The sequence below is a fragment of the Leptinotarsa decemlineata genome, unplaced genomic scaffold (genome assembly GCF_025532065.1).
Source record: "Leptinotarsa decemlineata unplaced genomic scaffold, Ldec_3_MD MMD2_tig00001719_RagTag_RagTag, whole genome shotgun sequence".
Taxonomy (NCBI): domain Eukaryota; kingdom Metazoa; phylum Arthropoda; class Insecta; order Coleoptera; family Chrysomelidae; genus Leptinotarsa; species Leptinotarsa decemlineata.
In genome coordinates, this window is record NW_027412569.1 from 5504078 (window position 1) to 5525375 (window position 21298).

General features: G+C 34.7%; 2 protein-coding genes across 5 annotated transcripts in view; one reads left to right on the top strand and one right to left on the bottom strand.

The window, feature by feature from the left end:
• Pka-R1 (Protein kinase, cAMP-dependent, regulatory subunit type 1) overlaps positions 1-21298 on the bottom strand; it is a 174462-nt gene that overhangs the window by 12813 nt on the left and 140351 nt on the right. The window lies entirely within an intron of this gene.
• Positions 13373-13954, top strand: LOC141482648 (uncharacterized). The gene is made up of 2 exons (XM_074176225.1): positions 13373-13689; positions 13835-13954. Exons 1-2 carry the CDS (start codon positions 13456-13458, stop codon positions 13952-13954), a joined length of 354 nt encoding a protein of 117 aa, XP_074032326.1. The 5' UTR covers positions 13373-13455.

Genomic DNA, 21298 nt, shown 5'->3' on the forward strand with positions numbered 1-21298 from the left:
CATACTTGGAGAAATGGTAGTGAACCCTACTTCTTCCACAGTCAGTCAAAGGACAGTACATAGGGTGTTGGCTTAAAACAAATTTCATCCATACAAATTAAAAATGGTGCACCAACTTTCAGATGAGGACCCCGACCGAAGACTAGAATTCTGTGAAACTATGTCCGATAAAATGAACCAACAACCAGGCTACATACAGACAATTTGTTTTAGTGACGAAAGTACTTTCTTTCTCAATGGAAATGTTAACACTCAAAATGTGAGGTATTGGAGTGACACAAATCCTCACATCTTTCGTGAAAAACATACTCAATTTCCAGAAAAAGTAAATGTTTGGGCAGGTATTTTGGGAAACCACATAGTTGGGCCTCTTTTTCTCAATGCCAACTTAACCGGTGAATTGTATCTGGAGATGTTACAAACTGATATTGAGGCGTTAATTCTTGAAATTCTAGAAGATAATCCAGATGAATTCGACAACTTGGAAATAACGTTTCAACAAGATGGTGCTCCTGCACACTATTACGGTGCAGTAAGACGTTACCTAGATGAAGAATATCGTGGTAGATGGATTGGACGACGAGGTTCGATCGAATGGCCAGCTCGGTCACCGGACCTTACACCATTAGATTTTTTTCTATGGGGGTACTTGAAATCTAAGGTTTACGCTACAGCACCTGACAGTATTGCCATTCTGAAACAACGAATTGTTGAAGAATGTAGGGCAATTTCCGCTGACACACTGGGACGAGTACGACAAGAGTTTAGCAATAGGATGCATTACTGCCAGGAAGTAGATGGAGCACATTTTGAACACTTATTATAAGAACTGGTTCTTAAATCTTTATTAATTAAATGCGAAACTATAATTTTCGTATTTCTTCAATTTATCAATCAAAATCAGCCGAAACCCAAACAAAATTGGTATGACTGAATAGGTATTTTCAATACCTTTCAAACGAGCTGTCACTTGCCATAAGTTCCCGTTTAAAATTTTTGGTCACAGTGGCCTTGTGACGTCATTTATGACTATTGCGTCACCTGTTCTGACCAGTTAGGAAGCCTACATCCGTTTATTTCCACACTCCAAATTTCATTATTATAAGTATACCCGTTCAAAAGATACGAGGGGGGGAGGGGACTTTTGACTAGCACTGTATAATATAGAAAAAAAACGTAAAAATAAGTTAATGAATTACAATATTTTCCCAGTCTTTTTAAATGTTTCCAAAGAAGAATAAAAAAATTCTAAATCTACATTGTATGTATTTGCAAGTCTCAAAATTCTACCTACATATTCATTCCGGCCATAGTTGGTGCGGCAAAAGGGTACTTTGAAGATTTCCGAATTTCTTGTTCTCCTTGGATTCACATTTAAAGTTCGACAAGTTCCGGGAAATTGATGCTACCATTGATTATTTTATGAATTAGTGAAAGATCTGATTCTAATCTTCTATGAGCCAGAGTATTCAAGTTAAGAATGTCCAATATAGTTTTATAGTTATATTAATCAATATGATATGCCAGTTTATATGCAGAGTACCTTAAAAACTTATTTTGAACACTTTCAAGCATATCAATATCCACATGATATTGAGGGCACCAAATTGTGGGACTGTATTCGATTATTGATCTAACAATTGAACAATATATGATTTTTATTGAAGTGAGAGATAATTCATTGGCAGATCTAAGAATGAAAACTAACATTTTTAGTGCTTTTAAAGTAATATTCGCAATATGGGATTTAAATGACATTTTTGGGTCAAGAGTGATTCCCAAATTTCTGATTGTGTTTGTTGTTTTCAGTTCTGATTGATTGATTTTATTTTATTGATTTTATATTGCAAAAAATAACTGGCAAGAGGTAAGTAAATGGAACTGTGATATAGTTAGTTCTCTCTTGATATGTTACGCCGCTGATCTTCTCTATGTACCGCCACTGGGCGAAACGATTAGATTTCATTGGCTATTTTCGTAAAAGTCAAATAAGTGTAGAGTTTGATTTTTGATGCTTCTGCCTACGAGGGCTGTTTGATGAGTCAGTGACTATTCGTATAGGTTTTTTTTCTTCGGCGAATGAGCGTTTTATTTTTCAACATAGCCTTCTTTTAGGTCAATATGTTTAAATATTACTGGAGTTTTTTCCTAACACCAAATCGTTATTTTTAACACCTCGACTCGTGTTTCGATCACCAAGTGATCATCTTCAAAGAGGAAGATTAAAATCTTCCTCAGTTTTAATCTTCCTCTTTTCGTATTCACAGAACCGCGACACGTGTTTCGCTGAACACTAGCATCTTCAGGCACCTATTGTAACGTCTGGAGATGGTATTGTATATCGAAACATGTGCCGCGATTTTGTAAATTGTGTAAATATCACATTGAAGTGTTTTTTTGGATACGGATCTAATTCTACTTATCAAGTGAAGTAACAGATCTACAGTTTTTTGAAAGATTACGTTTGCCGTTTTTGTATTTAAGCTGACCAAGAAAAAAGAAAAAACTTTAATACAAGCTGAAGAGTATACAATACATTGGTGCGAGTGAATAAGTTGTGCATATTTTATTATAAAATGTAAAGAGTGGATTATTTTTATTTGATGAAATGTATAGAGATTTTTCTCAACACCTCAGGTGGATTCAGGCTCAAACACAAATATTACCCAAAATCAATCTGAATTGCAGGTGTACCTGTAAATAAATTTTGGAAAGACACAACTGACCAGCGGCGGCTTGCCAGAGGATGCAAGGGAGGCTTAGCCTCCCCATAAAATTTGAACCTATTCAAAAACACTATCACTCACTACGTAGCACGTACCACACTGTATTCTGCAACTCAAAATCACCGCCCATGAACGAATAAACCATCAACCCGAAATAATAAATGCCATACGTTGCAGGGGAGTCAAGCCTCCGACCGCTTCAAAAAACACAGGCTCCATGAGACCGATCCAACCAGCGACATACGTCCCGATTTGTAATTTAAGTTGCAGAAATTATAGCGCTAGAGGAGGCTAGCCTCCAGTTGGTCTCCGTTAGTGTACGCTTGCGTTTGTTTTTTATTTAATTATTCGGATGGGATGCCGTGACGGATTGGGACTGAAAAATATTTCGGTGAATTATTTTAGTGTTTCTTGATAACATTTGTTTTTTGTGTATGAAACAGGCAGTATTGTATTATAGCAGTGCTTTTTGGTAATATTTTTAATGTGTTTTTGAAGTGTTTTCTTTCAATTCCAAGGTGTTTTCAGGTTTTCACTTTTCGGTAAGTTTTATTTTTTATTTATTATGGATAAGTTGGACGATATTAAAAACTCTGACGATATAGTCGATTGATTGCTGACCAATGATAATATGATGATATGATAATAAATTTGACATTATTAAAACTCTGGGAAGGCCTCAACCAAATTTGATTTCAATTAAAACGTCAGATAATCGACTAAATCGAGGATTTAATATTAGTTGGTACGATAAATTCGATTGGTTAACAGGCTCCATTAAAGGAGAAAAACTTTTTTGTTGGCCCTGTGTTTTATTTTCCGTACAAAACGAATACCAAACGTGGATAGGATACTCCGATTTAAAAAATTTACCTCGTTCTACAGAAAGACATTTTAAATCTAAGGAGCATATATTTTCGTCTTGTAAATTAATTGTTTAGCAAACAAAATATAGCAACAGCTTTAGATACAGCTCAAAAAGAGGACATAATTGCGGTCGAGTTTGAAAAGACTTATCGATATTACGATTTATTTGGGTTCCCAAGAATTAGCTTTTCGTGGACACGATGAAACCGAAGATTCGATTAATCGCGGCAATAACAAGGAACTTTTAATGTTATGGGGCAAATATGATTCACAATTTGGCACTTTTTCAAACGGTAGCGTTTTTTCGGGCACCTCAAAAACCATCCAAAATGAGCTCATAGACAGTGTGGCATTATTAAGGAAAATATAAGCACGGAGATTGAAAGTGTTTCTTTTTTTGCATGGGAAATTAATGAAACTACCTATATTACCTGTACATCACAACTTTCAATCGTTTTTAGATATGCCAAAGATGGTAATGTGGTAGAACGTTTTATGGGTTTTCATGATGTTTCATCTGGGCGCACAGCTGACGATTTGTTTAATTTTTCAATTCGTACGTGTGACACCTATAATTTTAGGCAAACTTATGATGGGGCTGCGGTCATGGCCGGCTATTTAAACGGTTTACAAACTAAAATAAAGTCCATAGCTCCTCATGCACTTTTTACGCATTGTCATGCCCATGCTCTAACTTTATAGTATTAATTTCGCGCCTCCGTCGGGCTTTTCTGTGTGTATATACTCTTTATGACTTTAGCCTCCCCTGTTCTCCAATGCACGAGCCGTCACTGCAACTGACAATAGAAAAATGAAACAGTTCAATATAATAAAATCTAAATTCTAAATATAAATTAACTATTGAGAACAACAAATTACTCTAGATAATGTTCTATGCTACACCGAACTATGTAATGTGAATTTTGGAACGCACTATCAGTTTATGAAATGTCAGTTCATCTATCCTGGACACTTCGTAGTTTTATGTTCGATGGAAATTCAATAATTTAATTTTTGTTCAACTGCTCAGTGTTTCCTCTTGGAGAAATTATTTATATATGCAATTTTTTTTATTCGATATGGAAAGAGGTTTTCCTTCTGTGTGTTTCGTGCAGTGAAAATCGAATCTCCACTGGATTCTCCTCTAGTCTGCTGGAAATTCTACGAGTGATAAATTTCTTGATGAGTTTCTTGGTTGTAATTGGCTTATACAGGTTAGTATTATTTATAACTTCTTTCTAGTATTATTTTTTATTATGATTATTTAATATCTACTAACTTTTCTATTAATTTTAATTAAATTCTGGTAGCAAAAGATTTGGTGCAGCGTCTCTTTTCGTCGCCTTGAGAAGAATATATTACCCATCCATTATCACTTTGATCCGATTGATATTCTTCTCAATTGCTTACTCACGTTTAATTCAGGTCCTCCCCGTTTTTCGTTATTTAATGTGTTATATAGATATGTGAGAAAATCATTATCTGCGACGAGAGTGAGGTGAGGAGAAAACCCTTCCATTTCAACACCGACAAGTCGATACTATGCGACTTTTCGATTACTAATTGCATTTTCAATGTGAATATCTATTCGTTGCACACATATCCTAGCTCTTTCATGGTTGTCGCTGCCAGGATATTCGAAATAGTGCAAACAGAATTGTCTTTTGTCGTTTCGCAAATCATAAATCGAATTATCCCGCAATCTATGCCCTTTAATGTATGACAGGAAGCCCGTATTCACTATCGATGCCTACCTTATTGGATTACGAATTCGATGGATTTCAAGGACAGAATTCTCATATAGACTTTTTTTAGAGCGTCTCTACGGATACCCTATCAGGGTAGTCTCCGGCACGATTCCGAATACTTTATCTGTGCATCGGAGCAGACAAAAGAAAAATAGTTTCCACTCTTCACGAAGTCTGACGTTTTTTGCCATCTCCGCTTTCCATTGTATCCGTTGAATTGTAATTTTTCGCGGGTATTGCATAACGCTGAAAACATCCGACAAGAACATCTGAGGTCGAATCTGAACGTGCATATACATCAAATATATGTAAATGCAGGTACACCATTGAGATGGAAGATGGACGAAGAGAAATGGAATTGGAAATCAGTTTGGTCCTTCGGGATGGATTTATTCAATAAAGGAGTTTTGAGCTGATCATAGTTGAATGGTTATTTTTAGGATGGTTAATTTTATACTATAACAATTTTCAATTGAAGGTAACTCATATACAAATTGAACTGAGAGCTAACAAGATATGAATCTTCAGCTCGATTGGGGTTTTCTTTTCTATTACTACAGGCACTTCCGTAGTTCCATCTGAGGTTGCAGTAACCTCAGGTACCCACGAGGTACTGCTACCTCTACTTGCTACCTGTTAGGTAGGTTAGGTTAGACGGCGAGAAATCTCCGATTTGCACTGTGAGATACCTGCGAAAAGAAGCCGCGATAATGATGTTTCTGATAAACCTCCAAATATTTTTGACATTTCGATATGGCGAAACAAAAATCATATATGACGGGAACAGGGGGTGGTCCCGCACTAAAAATTGATTTAGATCCTGTTACAAAAGCAACCCTAAATATAATAAATATGAAAATGGTGGTGGGTTTGAATAACAGCTTGGATAGAGATATCATAAATGTAATTACATTTGTTTATAATCAAATCATTTTGTTTTAACAGTTACCAAACTAAAATTTGGTTAATGGTTGAATAAAATTAAATATTAATTGTTTGTGATATTATAGGATCTTACAAAAGAAGATTATTATGAAAAAAAAGGAGCTTCTTGAAAAAACGGTAGAAGCAGAGGGGAAGGAGACATCAAGGAGAAGGGAGAGAGAAGAAGAACATTTAAAAAAATGATTTTATTGGATTTAGAAATAAAATTAAAAGAAAAACAATAAAATGTTTCGTAAAACTGATTTTTAATTATTATTAGTATTTATAATCTAGCAAAATGTTCATTAATTATTAAATTCCTTATATTTTCTGCTAAATTTGGATTATTTTCCATGGGGGTAATACATCATCATTGTCTTCCTCTATTTCATCTTCTTCAGTAAAGTTATCGTTCATATCAATGGCAATGTTATGAAGAACTGCAGTTGCGACTATTACTGCCATTGTGGTTTCTAATTTTAGTCTCATGCCAAACCTCAAAACGGGAAATCGTCTTATCCATAAACCGTATTGACGCTCTACTACATTTCGAGTTATCTAGTTATTAGCAGGTAACTCAATTTGCTCTTATATTTCACCTAGTAGATACAAAACAGTTCGTTTTTTTTAAGCAAAAACGTTGGTAAAAGTCAAGCTCATTATATTTTTCGAAGCAGTCTGTTCTTTTCCTATACACTTTTGGTCTTCTAGTATAAATAAATTCTTCATCAGATGAACTTTAGACGTTTCAAAATTATTCATATTATTATGATCAATGGCTAAACGAACACAAAACTAGCAAACGTAGCGAGTAGCACAACAAATAACAATTATAAAAATTGAGATTATGTTGTAGTTAAATGACACTTTAGCGAGTTGAAGTAAAGAAATCGACACTTTAACTCTGAAATCAAAAATATTTATTAAAGTATCATTTAAAGTTAAAGTAACCTTTATGTTTCTTTATGAAATCGGCCGTAATATGTGTAATTTTGTTTTTAAATAATTTTAACCAAGCTTTGTCAACAAGATATGAATCTTCAGCCCGATTGGGGTTTTCTTTTCTATTACTACAGGCACTTTCGTAGTTCCATCTGAGGCTGAAGTAACCTCAGGTACCCACGAGGTACTGCTACCTCTTTTTGCTACCTGTTAGGTAAATTTCGTGTTGATCTCTCTCACCTGTGCGGTGAGGATTTTTTTCGATTGATGAACTGCCAATAGGATCACTTGAGATAGTACCTGAATTTTACCCATTCATTAAGCGTATAGACAAAATTTACCTGAATTTCTACCTAATATTTTACCTAGTTCAGCTATATATTTGGATTTCTTGCAATTAGTCGTTTAGTTGAAACGATAATTTGTTAGTGAATGTTATAATAGTGTCTGTAAATATGAGTTTGAACAGTGAAGATGAAAGTTGCATCATGACTGGGCTTTTCTTTGAAAACATTGATGAGTCAGTATATTTTGAAACTAATTTTTTCGATTGGTTGGGTCCGGACGAAATTGAAAGTAAAGAAGCTCAACAAGAAGAAATGGAAAGAGACGAACAAGGGAACGATATTGATAATCAGCTCAACACTGATGGGTCAGTGGACATTAATGAAGAAAGTAGCCTCTTTAACGACTTGGAAAATTTACAACTTGATTTTTTTAATTTCAATATTTCTCATGGAATGTTAGGTCTGGATTCTTTTGTGGACGACATAATAGGTGGCGTAAAAATTGAAATTGATGAAAATCAACAAGAAGAACAGGAAAGAGAAGAACAAGAAAACGATTTTGATAATAATCAACTCAACAGTGATGGGTCAGTGGACAATAATGAAGAATGTTGCTTCTTTAATGAATTGGGAACTTTGGAAACTGATGAAGGTCTTGCCCTGGGCAATAAGAAGAGATGGCGAGAAATCTCCGATTTACACTGTGACATACCTGTGAAAAGAAGCCGAACTGATTTTTCTAGTGAGCTTCAAAATATTTTTAACATTTCGAGGTATATCAGCTCACCTCATGCCGCCGACATGAAGGTCTACGATGATTTAGCAGTTAGTGACAGTGATGATGAATGTGTCATTACCCCTCAAGAGCCTATACAGGAGGATGAAGATAACATTTCAAATGTTTAATGTGGGTTATTTCAATTATTAATTTGACTATGTTATTTATCTATGTATTTATATATCAATAAATGGTTTGATAATAATTGTTGATACCGTTAATGCTATTATTGCAAGACGTTTCTCTAGTAAAAGTAAATCGAGTTATGCTAATGTAGTGTCCTGATAATGGTTACACTGTATGTCATTGTTATGAATAAGAATAAAGAGCTATGATGGTCCCTAACATATTGAACCGGTCGATCTACAGTAATCCAGGACGAGTATTTGAGGATCCTGGTGGAGACTGACCCATCACATACTGGATGCGGGATTGCGGATGAAGTAGGCGTCAGCCCCCATGCGGTTTTTGATGGTTTGAAACGTATTGGAAATTTACCTGATATTTTATCTAATTCTGCTATATATTTGGATTTTCTGCAATTAGTCGTTTAGTTGAGACGATAAAGTGTCAGTGACTGTTATAATAGTTTCTGTAAATATGAGTGTGGATAGTGAAGATGACAGTTCCATCCTTACTGGATATTTGTTTGAAAACATTGACATGTCAGGAAGTTTGGAAATAAAAGAAGAAATTGAGAGTGATGAATATCAACAAGAAGAAGAAGAAGGGGACACTCTTGAAAATCAACTCAACAGTGATGATGACGATCATTGCATCATTTTGTTTGGAAACAATGATGAATCAGGAAATTTGGACGATATTGATGAGTCACTGGAAACTGATTTCAGTGAACAACAACCACATGTTTCTCGTAGAAAGTTGAACCTGGAGTCTTTTATGGAAGACATTGTAGAAGGTGTACAAATAAAAGAAGAAATCGAAAGTGATGTATCTCAACAAGAAGAAATGAAAATAAACGAACATGGGGACGATATTGAAAATCAACTCAATACAGTGGACAGTGATGATTGACGTTTCATCTTCAATAACTTTTTGTTTGGAAGCAATGATGAGTCAGGAAATTTGGACGATATTGATGAGTCACCGGACACTGATTTTTTTCAATTCGAACGAACGACAACCACATGTTTCTCATGGAAAGTTGGGTCTGGGTTCGTTTGTGAAAGACATAATAGGCGGTGAACAATTAAAAGAAGAAACTGAGAATGATGAAGCTCAAAATGAGGATATTAAAGGAGAATAACATGGAGACGATGTTGAAAAACTTCACACTACTGGGACAGTGAAGATGACAGTTGCAACCTTACTGAATTTGTGTATGAAATCATTGATGAGGCAGCGAATTTGGAAAAAGAAGAAATTGAAAGTGATGGAGCTCAAACAGAGGAAATGGACAGAGAAGAACGAAAGCTCAACCCTGATGGTGAAGGTATTGTCCTGGGCAATAAAAAAAGACGGCGAGAAATCTCCGATTTGCACTGTGAGATACCTGCGAAAAGAAGCCGAGATAATGATGTTTCTGATAAACCTCCAAATATTTTTGACATTTCGATATGGCGAAACAAAAATCATATACGACGGGAACAGGGGGTGGTCCCGCACTAAAAATTGATTTAGATCCTGTTACAGAAGCAACCCTAAATATAATAAATATGAAAACGGTGGTGGGTTTGAATAACAGCTTGGATAGAGATATCATAAATGTAATTACATTTGTTTATAATCAAGTCATTTTGTTTTAACAGTTACCAAACTAAAATTTGGTTAATGGTTAAAAACATTCTTTCTTTCATGATTTTATCTGTATTGGTTAGGGCAATAAAGTTAAATATTAATTGTTTGTGATATTATAGGATCTTACAAAAGAAGATTATTATAAAAAAAGGAGCTTCTTGAAAAAACGGTAGAAGCAGAAGGGAAGGAGACATCAAGGAGAAGGGAGAGAGAAGAAGAACATTTAAAAAAATGATTTTATTGGATTTAGAATTAAAATTTAAAAAAAACAATTAAATGTTTCATAAAACTGATTTTTAATCATTATTAGTATTTACAATCTAGCAAAATGTTCATTAATTATTAAATTCCTTATATTTTCTGCTATATTTGGATTATTTTCCATGGGGGGTAATACATCATCATTGTCTTCCTCTATTTCATCTTCTTCAGTAAAGTTATCATTCATATCAATGGCAATGTTATGAAGAACTGCAGTTGCGACTATTACTGCCATTGTGGTTTCTAATTTTAGTCTCATGCCAAACCTCAAAACGGGAAATCGTCTTATCCATAAACCGTATTGACGCTCTACTACATTTCGAGTTACCTAGTTATTAGCAGGTAACTCAATTTGCTCTTATATTTCATCTAGTAGATACAAAACAGTTCGTTTTTTTAAGCAAAAACGTTGGTAAAAGTCAAGCTCATTATATTTTTCGAAGCAGTCTGTTCTTTTCCTATACACTTTTGGTCTTCTAGTATAAATAAATTCTTCATCAGATGAACTTTAGACGTTTCAAAATTATTCATATTATTATGATCAACGGCTAAACGAACACAAAACTAGCAAACGTAGCGAGTAGCACAACAAATAACAATTATAAAAATTAAGGTTATGTTGTAGTTAAATGACACTTTAGCGAGTTGAAGTAAAGAAATCGACACTTTAACTCTGAAGGACGTTTTTGGCTTGAAGGACACTTTAACTTGGTTATGAAATCAAAAATATTTATTAAAGTATCATTTAAAATTAAAGTAACCTTTATGTTTCTTTATGAAATCGGCCGTAATATGTGTAATTTTGTTTTTAAATAATTTTAACCAAGCTTTGTCAACAAGATTTGAATCTTCAGCCCGATTGGGGTTTTCTTTTCTATTACTACAGGCACTTTCGTAGTTCCATCTGAGGTTGCAGTAACCTCAGGTACCCACGAGGTACTGCTACCTCTTTTTGCTACCTGTGCGGTGAGGATTTCTTTCGATTGATGAACTGCCAATAGGATCACTTGAGATAGTACCTGAATTCTACCTATTCATTAAGCGTATAGACAAAATTTACCTGAATTTCTACCTAATATTTTACCTAGTTCTGCTATATATTTGGATTTCTTGTAATTAGTCGTTCAGTTGAAACGATAATTTGTTAGTGAATGTTATAATAGTTTCTGTAAATATGAGTTTGAACAGTGAAGATGAAAGTTGCATCATGACTGGGCTTTTCTTTGAAAACATTGATGAGTCAGTATATTTTGAAACTAATTTTTTCGATTGGTTAGGTCCGGACGAAATTGAAAGTAAAGAAGCTCAACAAGAAGAAATGGAAAGAGACGAACAAGGGAACGATATTGATAATCAGCTCAACACTGATGGGTCAGTGGACATTAATGAAGAAAGTAGCCTCTTTAACGACTTGGAAAATTTACAACTTGATTTTTTTAATTTCAATATTTCTCATGGAATGTTAGGTCTGGATTCTTTTGTGGAAGACATAATAGGTGGCGTAAAAATTGAAATTGATGAAAATCAACAAGAAGAACACGAAAGAGGAGTTAATAATCAACTCAACAGTGATGGGTCAGTGAACAATAATGAAGAAAGTTGCCTCTTTAATGAATTGGAAAATTTGGAAATCGATGAAGGTCTTGCCCTGGGCAATAAAAAGAGATGGCGAGAAATCTTCGATTCACACTGTGAAATACCTGTGAAAAGGATCCGAACTGATTTTTCTAATGAGCTTCAAAATATTTTTAACATTTCGAGGCATATCAGCTCACGTCATGCTGCCGACATGAAGATCTACGATGATTTAGCAGTTAGTGACAGTGATGATGACTGTGTCATTACCCCTCAAGAGCCTATACAGGAGGATGAAGATGACGTTCTGTGGTGATAAAATTTCAGATGTTTAATGTGGGTTATCTCAATTAATAATTTGACTTGTATCTATGTATTTATATATCAATAAATGGTTTAGGTTATCCTCTCGCGAATAATATGTATTTTATTGTTTTTGATTTTCTGATCTGAACTCAAAGATAATCAGCTCTGGTTCCTTATGACATCATTAGTTTATTGTAGGTTGCCGATTCTACAATTTCTGTAGCTATATAAAGACGTTGCCATATAAAATTTACGAAATAAAGAGTTGTCGTCGAATGAATTATGTCAAATAAATTGGATCCAATATATGACAACGGTTTTTTTGTTATACATAAATATAAAGAGATTGGAAACATTTTTCTCTTCAAAAACACAATATGGAATCCCTTTCTGGGCTGCATGTACTGTGACAAGATTGCAATCAATTTAAGTTATACAAAATAGAACTATACGTTTTCTGTGTAAAGTAAAAACACGATATTGTTTGTATTGTGCTATGTGAATACGAATCGTTTTTGTTGTCTTTTTCCGTCTTTTTTTGTTGTATGTACATATGTTCAGTAACTACTTGAAATTTTATTCAACAAACAACGTATATTATTTCATAGTGAATAGTTTTCTAGAGTAAATTACTCGAATGAATATCACCTGACTAAGTAGTGATAGCTAACGGCCGATTTCATAATCAATATCTAAAGTCCACTTTACCGAAAGGAGACTTTACACTAAAGTCCCCTTTAAAGTAGCTGTTGCCGTCATTTGGTTTTATAATTAATATTAAAGTGCCCTTTCCATGAAGTATCTTTTAAGTAATTTTTAAGATGTTGGTTAACATGGAATTCATGGATTTTGACAAGATTTGTCATATTTGGCGAGTATTTAAGTTCCGTGTTTGAATAAGTAAGGTTAAGAGTTGTGGTGTTTTTGTTATTTGTATTTGTGAGGACGATTTATTTGGACAGAAATGGAAATGTTAAAAAATAATAAGAAAGTTCGCTCGTCAAATTTTTCTCGGAAGGAAGAAATGAATTTAATACAAGAAATTGAAAAATTCAAGCATATTTTAGAATACAAAACTACGAATAAAGTAACTAATGCAGAAAAGGTATGTATTACAACTATAAGCAATTTTTTGTGTGTATTTTAATTATTGTAGAATACATGTTTATATAATCATAACCCTAATTTTACTTCATCAAGGGTGAAGGGTGTGAGCTTGAAATAATAAATTAAAACTATATATATTTATGTAGTTAGATACCTCAATATAAATAAATTTAAATATGATTTTAGGAAGAGGCATGGTGAGAAGTATATCTCAGATTAAAGCAAAATTTGATAATCTAAAAACAAAAGCTAGAAAGGATATGGCGAAACAAAAATCATATATGACGGGAACAGGGGGTGGTCCCGCAATAAAAATTGATTTAGATCCTGTTACAGAAGCAACCCTAAATATAATAAATATGAAAACGGTGGTGGGTTTGAATAACAGCTTGGATAGCGATTTCATAAATGTAATTACATTTGTTTATAATCAAATCATTTTGTTTTAACAGTTACCAAACTAAAATTTGGTTAATGGTTAAAAACATTCTTTCTTTCATGATCTGTATTGGTTAGGGCAATAAAATTAAATAATAATTGTTTGTGATATTATAGGATCTTACAAAAGAAGATTATTATAAAAAGAAGAAGGAGCTTTTTGAAAAAACGGTAGAAGCAGAGGAGAAGGAGAGATCAAGGAGAAGGGAGAGAGAAGAAGAACATGTAAAAAAATGATTTTATTGGATTTAGAAATAAAATTAAAAGAAAAACAATTAAATGTTTCATAAAACTGATTCTTAATTATTATTAGTATTTACAATCTAGCAAAATGTTCATTAATTATTAAATTCCTTATATTTTCTACTATATTTGGATTATTTTCCATGGGGGGTAATACATCCTCATTGTCTTCCTCTATTTCATCTTCTTCAGTACAGTTATCATTCATATCAATGGCAATGTTATGAAGAACTGCAGTTGCGACTATTACTGCCATTGTAGTTTCTAATGTTAGTCTCATGCCAAACCTCAAAACGGGAAATCGTCTTATCCTAAAACGTATTGACGCTCTACTACATTTCGATTTACCTAGTTATTAGTAGATAACTCAATTTGCTCCTATATTTCATCTAGTAGATACAAAACAGTTCGTTTTTTAAGCAAAAACGTTGGTAAAAGTCAAGATCATTATATTTTTCGAAGCAGTCTGTTCTTTTCCTATACACTTTTGGTCTTCTAGTACAAATAAATTCTTCATCAGATGAACTTTAGACGTTTCAAATTATTCATATTATTATGATCAACGGCTAAACGAACACAAAACTAGCAAACGTAGGTAGTAACACAACAAATAACAATTATAAAAATTAAGGTTATGTTGTAGTTAAATGACACTTTAGCGAGTTGAAGTAAAGAAATCGACACTTTAACTTTGAAGGACGTTTTTGGCTTGAAGGACACTTTAACGTGGTTCTGAAATCAAAAATATTTATTTAAGTATCATTTGAAGTTAAAGTAACCTTTATGTTTCTTTATGAAATCGGCCGTAATATGTGTAAGTTTGTTTTTTAATAATTTTAACCAAGCTTTGTCAACAAGATATGAATCTTCAGCCCGATTGGGGTTTTCTTTTCTATTACTACAGACACTTTCGTGTTGATCTCTCTCACCTGTGCGGTGAGGATTCCTTTCGATTGATGAACTACCAATAGGATCACTTGAGATAGTACCTGAATTCTACCTATTCATTAAGCGTATAGACAAAATCTACCTGAATTTCTACCTAATATTTTACCTAGTTCTGCTATATATTTGGATTTCTTGCAATTAGTCCTTCAGTTGAAACGATAATTTGTTAGTGTATGTTATAATAGTTTCTGTAAATATGAGTTTGAACAGTGAAGATGAAAGTTGCATCATGACTGGGCTTTTCTTTGAAAACATTGATGAGTCAGTATATTTTGAAACTAATTTTTTCGATTGGTTAGGTCCGGACGAAATTGAAAGTAAAGAAGCTCAAGAAGAAATGGAAAGAGACGAACAAGGGAACGATATTGATAATCAGCTCAACACTGATGGGTCAGTGGACATTAATGAAGAAAGTAGCCTCTTTAACGACTTGGAAAATTTAGAAATTGATTTTTTTAATTTCAATATTTCTTATGGAATGTTAGGTCTGGATTCTTTTGTGGAAGACATAATAGGTGGCGTAAAAATTGAAATTAGTGAAGATCAACAAGAGGGACAAAAAAGAGAAGAACAAGGAAACGATATTGATAATAATCAACTCAACAGTGACAATAATGAAGAATGTTGCTTCTTTAATGAATTGGAAAATTTGGAAATTGATGAAGGTCTTGCCCTGGGCAATAAAAAGAGATGGCGAGAAATCTCCGATTTACACTGTGACATACCTGTGAAAAGAAGCCGAACTGATTTTTCTAATGAGCTTCAAAATATTTTTAACATTTCGAGGCATATCAGCTCACGTCATGCTGCCGACATGAAGATCTACGATGATTTAGCAGTTAGTGACAGTGATGATGAATGTGTCATTACCCCTCAAGAGCCTATACAGGAGGATGAAGATGACGTTCTGTGGTGATAAAATTTCATATGTTTTATGTGGGTTATATCAATTTTTAATTTGACTTGTATCTATGTATTTATATATCAATAAATGATTTAGGTTATCCTCTCGCGACTAATATGTATTTTATTGTTTTTGATTTTCTTGAATAATCTGAATTCAAAGAGAATCAGCTCTGGTTCCTTATTACATCATTAGTTCATCCTAGGTTGCCGAATCTACAATTTCTGTAGCTATATAAAGACGTTGCCATATAAAATTTACGAAATAAAGAGTTGTCGCCGAATGGGTTACGTCAAATAAATTGGATCTAATATATAACAACGGTTATTTTATTATCCATAAATATAAAGAGAGTGGAAACATTTTTCTGTACAAAAAACGACTTCCCCGATCAGGTTACTGATCATGCTACGGACTAATAAAATAACTAAATTGAAATTCAATTTGAGATGAACTGGTCAAAATCTCTGAAACAATCGGGTGTCTTGATTGTAAAAATTGTTGATACAGTTATTGTTATTAAAGTAAGACGTTTCTCTAGTAAAAGTAAATCGAGTTATGCTAATGTAGTGTCCTGATGGTGGTTACACTGTATGCCATTGTAATCATGTCACTGTTATGAATAAGAATAAAGAGCTATGATGGCCCCTAACATATTGAACCGGTCGTGTGTGGATAGTGAAGATGAAAGTTCCATCCTTACTGGATATTTATTTGAAAACATTGACATGCCAGGAAATTTGGAAATAAAAGAAGAAATTGAGAGTGATGAATCTCAACAAGAAGAAGAAAATAGACGAACACGGGGACGATATTGAAAATCAACTCAATACAGTGGACAGTGATGATTGACGTTTCATCTTTAATAACTTTTTGTTTGGAAGCAATGATGAGTCAGGGAATTTGGACGATATTGATGAGTCACCGGACACTGATTTTTTCAATTCGAACGAACGACAACCACATGTTTATCATGGAAAGTTGGGTCTGGGTTCCTTCCAAAATGAGGATATTGATGGAGAAGAACAAGGAGACGATGTTGAAAAACTCCACACTAGTGGGACATTCCCCTGACCTCTTGCCACCCGACTACCATCTGTTCAAGCGCTTCGATAACTTTCTCACTGGTAGAACCTTCGCCAATCATCCAAAAACGGCCTTCGCCGATGAAGTCGACGAAAGCCGCTGATGAGACTTATTACATTTCAAAGTAGACTGACAAAAACGGACGAAACATTAGAAACAACCAAATACAATAATTGACAGTACACGTGCATCTCTCCATAAGGTTGGATGCGCCACATAGAACAGAGAAAGCTAAAACTCTGAACGGCTGAAATAGCCGAAAGCTTAATAAAAACCAACAGAGAAGCTCACGCGAACGCATTTGGAAAGTTCGCGAATTATTGCGAGATAAAAAAAATCTTTGAATTTGCATAAAGCTTCAGTGAACTTTTACCCAGAAAGGTTAATTATCATTCCATGTTGTTTCTGTTAACATTCTAGCCGCGAGCACGTCATTAGGCATTCATCCAATTTTTGCGTGTGTTGCGGCCGAGGTAGAAAAACAACGTTATTAAAAGTTCCATAATTCAAAATTGGAAATGGATGTGGAAATGAGCATAAAGAAACTTTTATGAAATCTGAAAATACCACAGACAAACATGTTTACTTCATTTCATTATATGCAAAGTATATAGAAAATAATAAGAATACAAGTCAAATCATCTAAGGAAACAATTTGTTCATGTCAATTTCAACTCCCTACACTGTAGCTTGATACTTGTGATATACTGTTTGGAATCTTTGGTGTAGTAATGAATATTACCGGAGTTTTTTCCCCAACACCAAATCGTTATTTTTACACCTCGACACGTGTTTCGATCACCAAGTGATCATCTTCAGTTTTATCTTCCTCTGGTGATCGAAACACGTGTCGAGGTGTAAAAATAACGGGGAAAAAACTCCGGTAATATTTTGTAGCTTGATAGACTGACGCCTATCAGAAAACAACTATTCCCCTGGCTAATATCACGAAGGGCGTTGGGTTATATCCGATAGGTGTCAGTGCAGGATTCTTCACTGAAGTTATTCTTGCATAATCAATTGGCAATACAACTGAAAGAGACGACCTTCAATTTTGGAACGGGCACACTTGCAGACCGGTTTCGAACTCCTTCACCTCGATACCAAGACTTGACAGATTGTCTCTGGTCTGGATTCCTGGCCATACTGGCCTGGAAGGCAACGAAGCTGCTGACTCCCTTGCAAGGAAGGGAGCTGCAAGCAGCTTCATCAGACCGCAACCTGTCATTGGCATCGCTTTAGGCTTTGCCAAACAAACATTGAACACCTGGATGGCAAGAAGATTTATGGACTTCTGGCACAATCTTCCAGGATTGGCTCACTCACACCCTTCGAGGCTTGATACCCAACAGATGTTGGACTACATTAGGGATGAACTACGATGTCTAAGAGGCCTTCTTGCAGGTCACTGTCATTTGAATCGTCATATGCAGAGACTTGGACTGTCGGAAGACAGTGTGTGTCGCCTCTGTTTGGAGAATGATGAAACAGAAGAGCATATGCTTTGTGTCTGCCCCGCTGGTGACCGAATCAGGTTCTTAGAGTTCGGCAGAGCCGTACTCTTACCATCTGACCTGAAAGACCTATCACCATACAAACTAATCGGCTTCGTTAAGAAGCTGGGTTTATTTGGCCGAGTGTGAATGAGTATGACCCACAATAAATCCTTACGTGTTGGGTAGGGGATCGAATAGACCCACTCACTATAGACCTAACCTATTCCTGCATATGCTGTTGGCGATACAACTGCCGCAATAGAATTTCAATTTTTGGAACACACTTGGAGACCGGGTTCGGGCTGTTTGGCCTCTCGTCAGGGCAAGGTAGTGTTTACCATCAACATAAAATCGATGATATCCGATAATTGAAAATTGAATTCCTTCAGAGTGCCTATCATTTCTCGAACTAGGCTGAAGCGGACAAAAAACAACAAATTTGTCATCGCCCCATCTGCCTGTGAACGAGGTAACCAACAGCATATGCGAAATTTGCCCAATTCCTCGTATAAGGAAATAAATCTTCTCACATATAGTCAGTGGGTATATTTGAAGACTGGCAATGAATCAAATCATCTAAGGGAACAATTTGTTCAGGCCATTCTCAACTCGCTACACTATACGTTAATGGACTGACACCTCTCAGAAAACAACTACTCCCCTGGCTAATACCACGAAGGGCGTTGGATTATATCAGACAGGTGCCAGTGCAGAATTCTTCACTGAAGTTATTCCTGCATATGCTGTCGGCAATACAACTGCCGCAATATATTTTCAATTATTTTACCGTCAAACAAACTTTAAAAATGATTTCTACTAAAATTCAAGTTCCATCGACCATTCTCATAAATTAATGTATCGAAAATGGTTGTTTTCCGAAATTGTTCAAAACTGGAATAATTAAATCATTATACAAAAAAATGAGATTAAATGGATATAATTAACCTCAGGATAATAACACTAATGTCGAATATGGCAAAAATAATTGAAAAAATTATGAGGAGGCAGGCGTCTTGTGAAATTTACGAATGAATATAAGCTGATCGCTGACGAACAATATGGATTCAGGGGTTGGAGATCGATAGGCGACGCAATATATAAGCTCACATCACATATTTATGATTCCTTGAACAAAAAATCCAACACTGTGCATTTTGATACAGTAAGTCATCCTAAAATTTTATAAAAGCTGGAAAACATTGGTATTCGCGGAACAACGTATGAACTCTTCAAAAGTTTCATGAACAGATCGTATACAATGAGTAATTCGGAAACTGTAGGCTTTGGGATACCTCAAGGAACTGGACTAGGCCCCGTTCTTTTCACAATTTACCTGAATGAACTGCTCGTTGTTGATACAAAACGTAAGGTTTTGCGCTTTGCGGATGACACTGCCCTATACATAGGATCAACTCAAGTTATGTGTAGAAGAAGATTTTTTAGCAATCGAATCAATCAGAAAAAAAAACGAAAGTTGGTTTCTACAAAACAAACTCACAATTAAACTCGATAAAACGAATTACTTACCAGTTACATCATATTCGAATAGATTGTCTGATATTGTACAACTTAATATTAACAACTCAATTAGATTTCTAGGGGTAACAATTGATAGACACCTTCGTTGGGACTTACAAATGAAAGAAACAGAAATAGAAATGAAGAGTACCTAAACTTTCTAAATTCCAATATCTCATAAAATTTCTAAACATGGAACATATGAAAACTCCATATTTTGCACTTGTTCAGTTCCTGGTGCAGTTAAATATTGTAATTTTGTGAATCTTGATATAATTCAAAAGTGGACCATGAAAATAATACTTCAAAAAGGCCGAACATTATCAAGTAACAGAGTTTTCAGAGACATGAGCCAATTGTTTTGTTTGAATATTCAGTTAACCCTAGCTGGGCACTCCTGCCAAACATGAAACAAGAATAATTTTGTGATCACCCCTCGGTATGAGAAAAATAATACAAATAGCGAAAAACCAATAGGAAACGATACATTCGCATATGTAGGTTTTGAGACAACTTTCAGGATGTCAAAATACAAGTTTAAACGAGTTTATAGCTGGGTATCTCGAATATCGAGGTCAACTTATGACGACTGGACTAATAGGGTACTGAAATATATTTTCCAGTTCTGGATGTGTAATTTGTGGGGGTTTCAAGTTGAAATTTCCTCTATGCAATAAGCTTGTATGGTTGGATGTGGGGTACTATATATCTTGTTTTTATAATCAGCGATGAACCAATTCGATAGCAAAGAGCTGACCTAGTAAATTCATTCATCCAGAGAATATAGATAGCAGACAGTTGGCCGCAGACAAGTTTTTTAGGTCGTATAAGGGGTCCACGAGGTTGATCAATCAGAGAACTGAGCGAATTCAGACATTCAGAAGCTCGGCCGGAGAGGGAATTAATGGAATACAAACAAATTTTCAGGGCAGTTTTCAACTGAAATTGCTGTTTTTCTGCCTCGTTCGATATATTTTATGTACAATGAAAATATAATGTCACCCCATGCTTCTCAGTTGAAATAGGTCAAGGTCTTCGTGATTGATAGAAGCTATTAATTTAATGGCGCTGTAAAATAACTTCCGATAATATGGTTATCATCTCGGAAAAGTGGAAAATCAAAATAAAATACCGTGAATATCGGAAACAACAGCCGTTGAAAATAAATTCGATCCAAATATTCTATCTAGATATATCCAAGCAAGGATATGAATACTGATGTTATTTACACATACTTTTCTAAGGCCTTCCACAGGCTTGACCATGGCATTCTACTGAACAAACTAGTAGCCTTTGGATTATCTCCATCCTTAATTGCACTCTTTTAGTCCTATCTACGGGATCGAAAACAATATGTTCAGCTCAATGTTTCAAATCTACCGAATA

Excerpts from the sequence above, each read along its gene's own strand:
- LOC141482648 (XM_074176225.1), top strand. The coding sequence starts at position 13,456 with ATGATTTTAGGAAGAGGCATGGTGAGAAGTATATCTCAGATTAAAGCA. Across the intron at positions 13,690-13,834 it reads TGGATAGCGATTTCATAAAT|GATCTTACAAAAGAAGATTA; the intron begins GTAATTACATTT and ends GTGATATTATAG.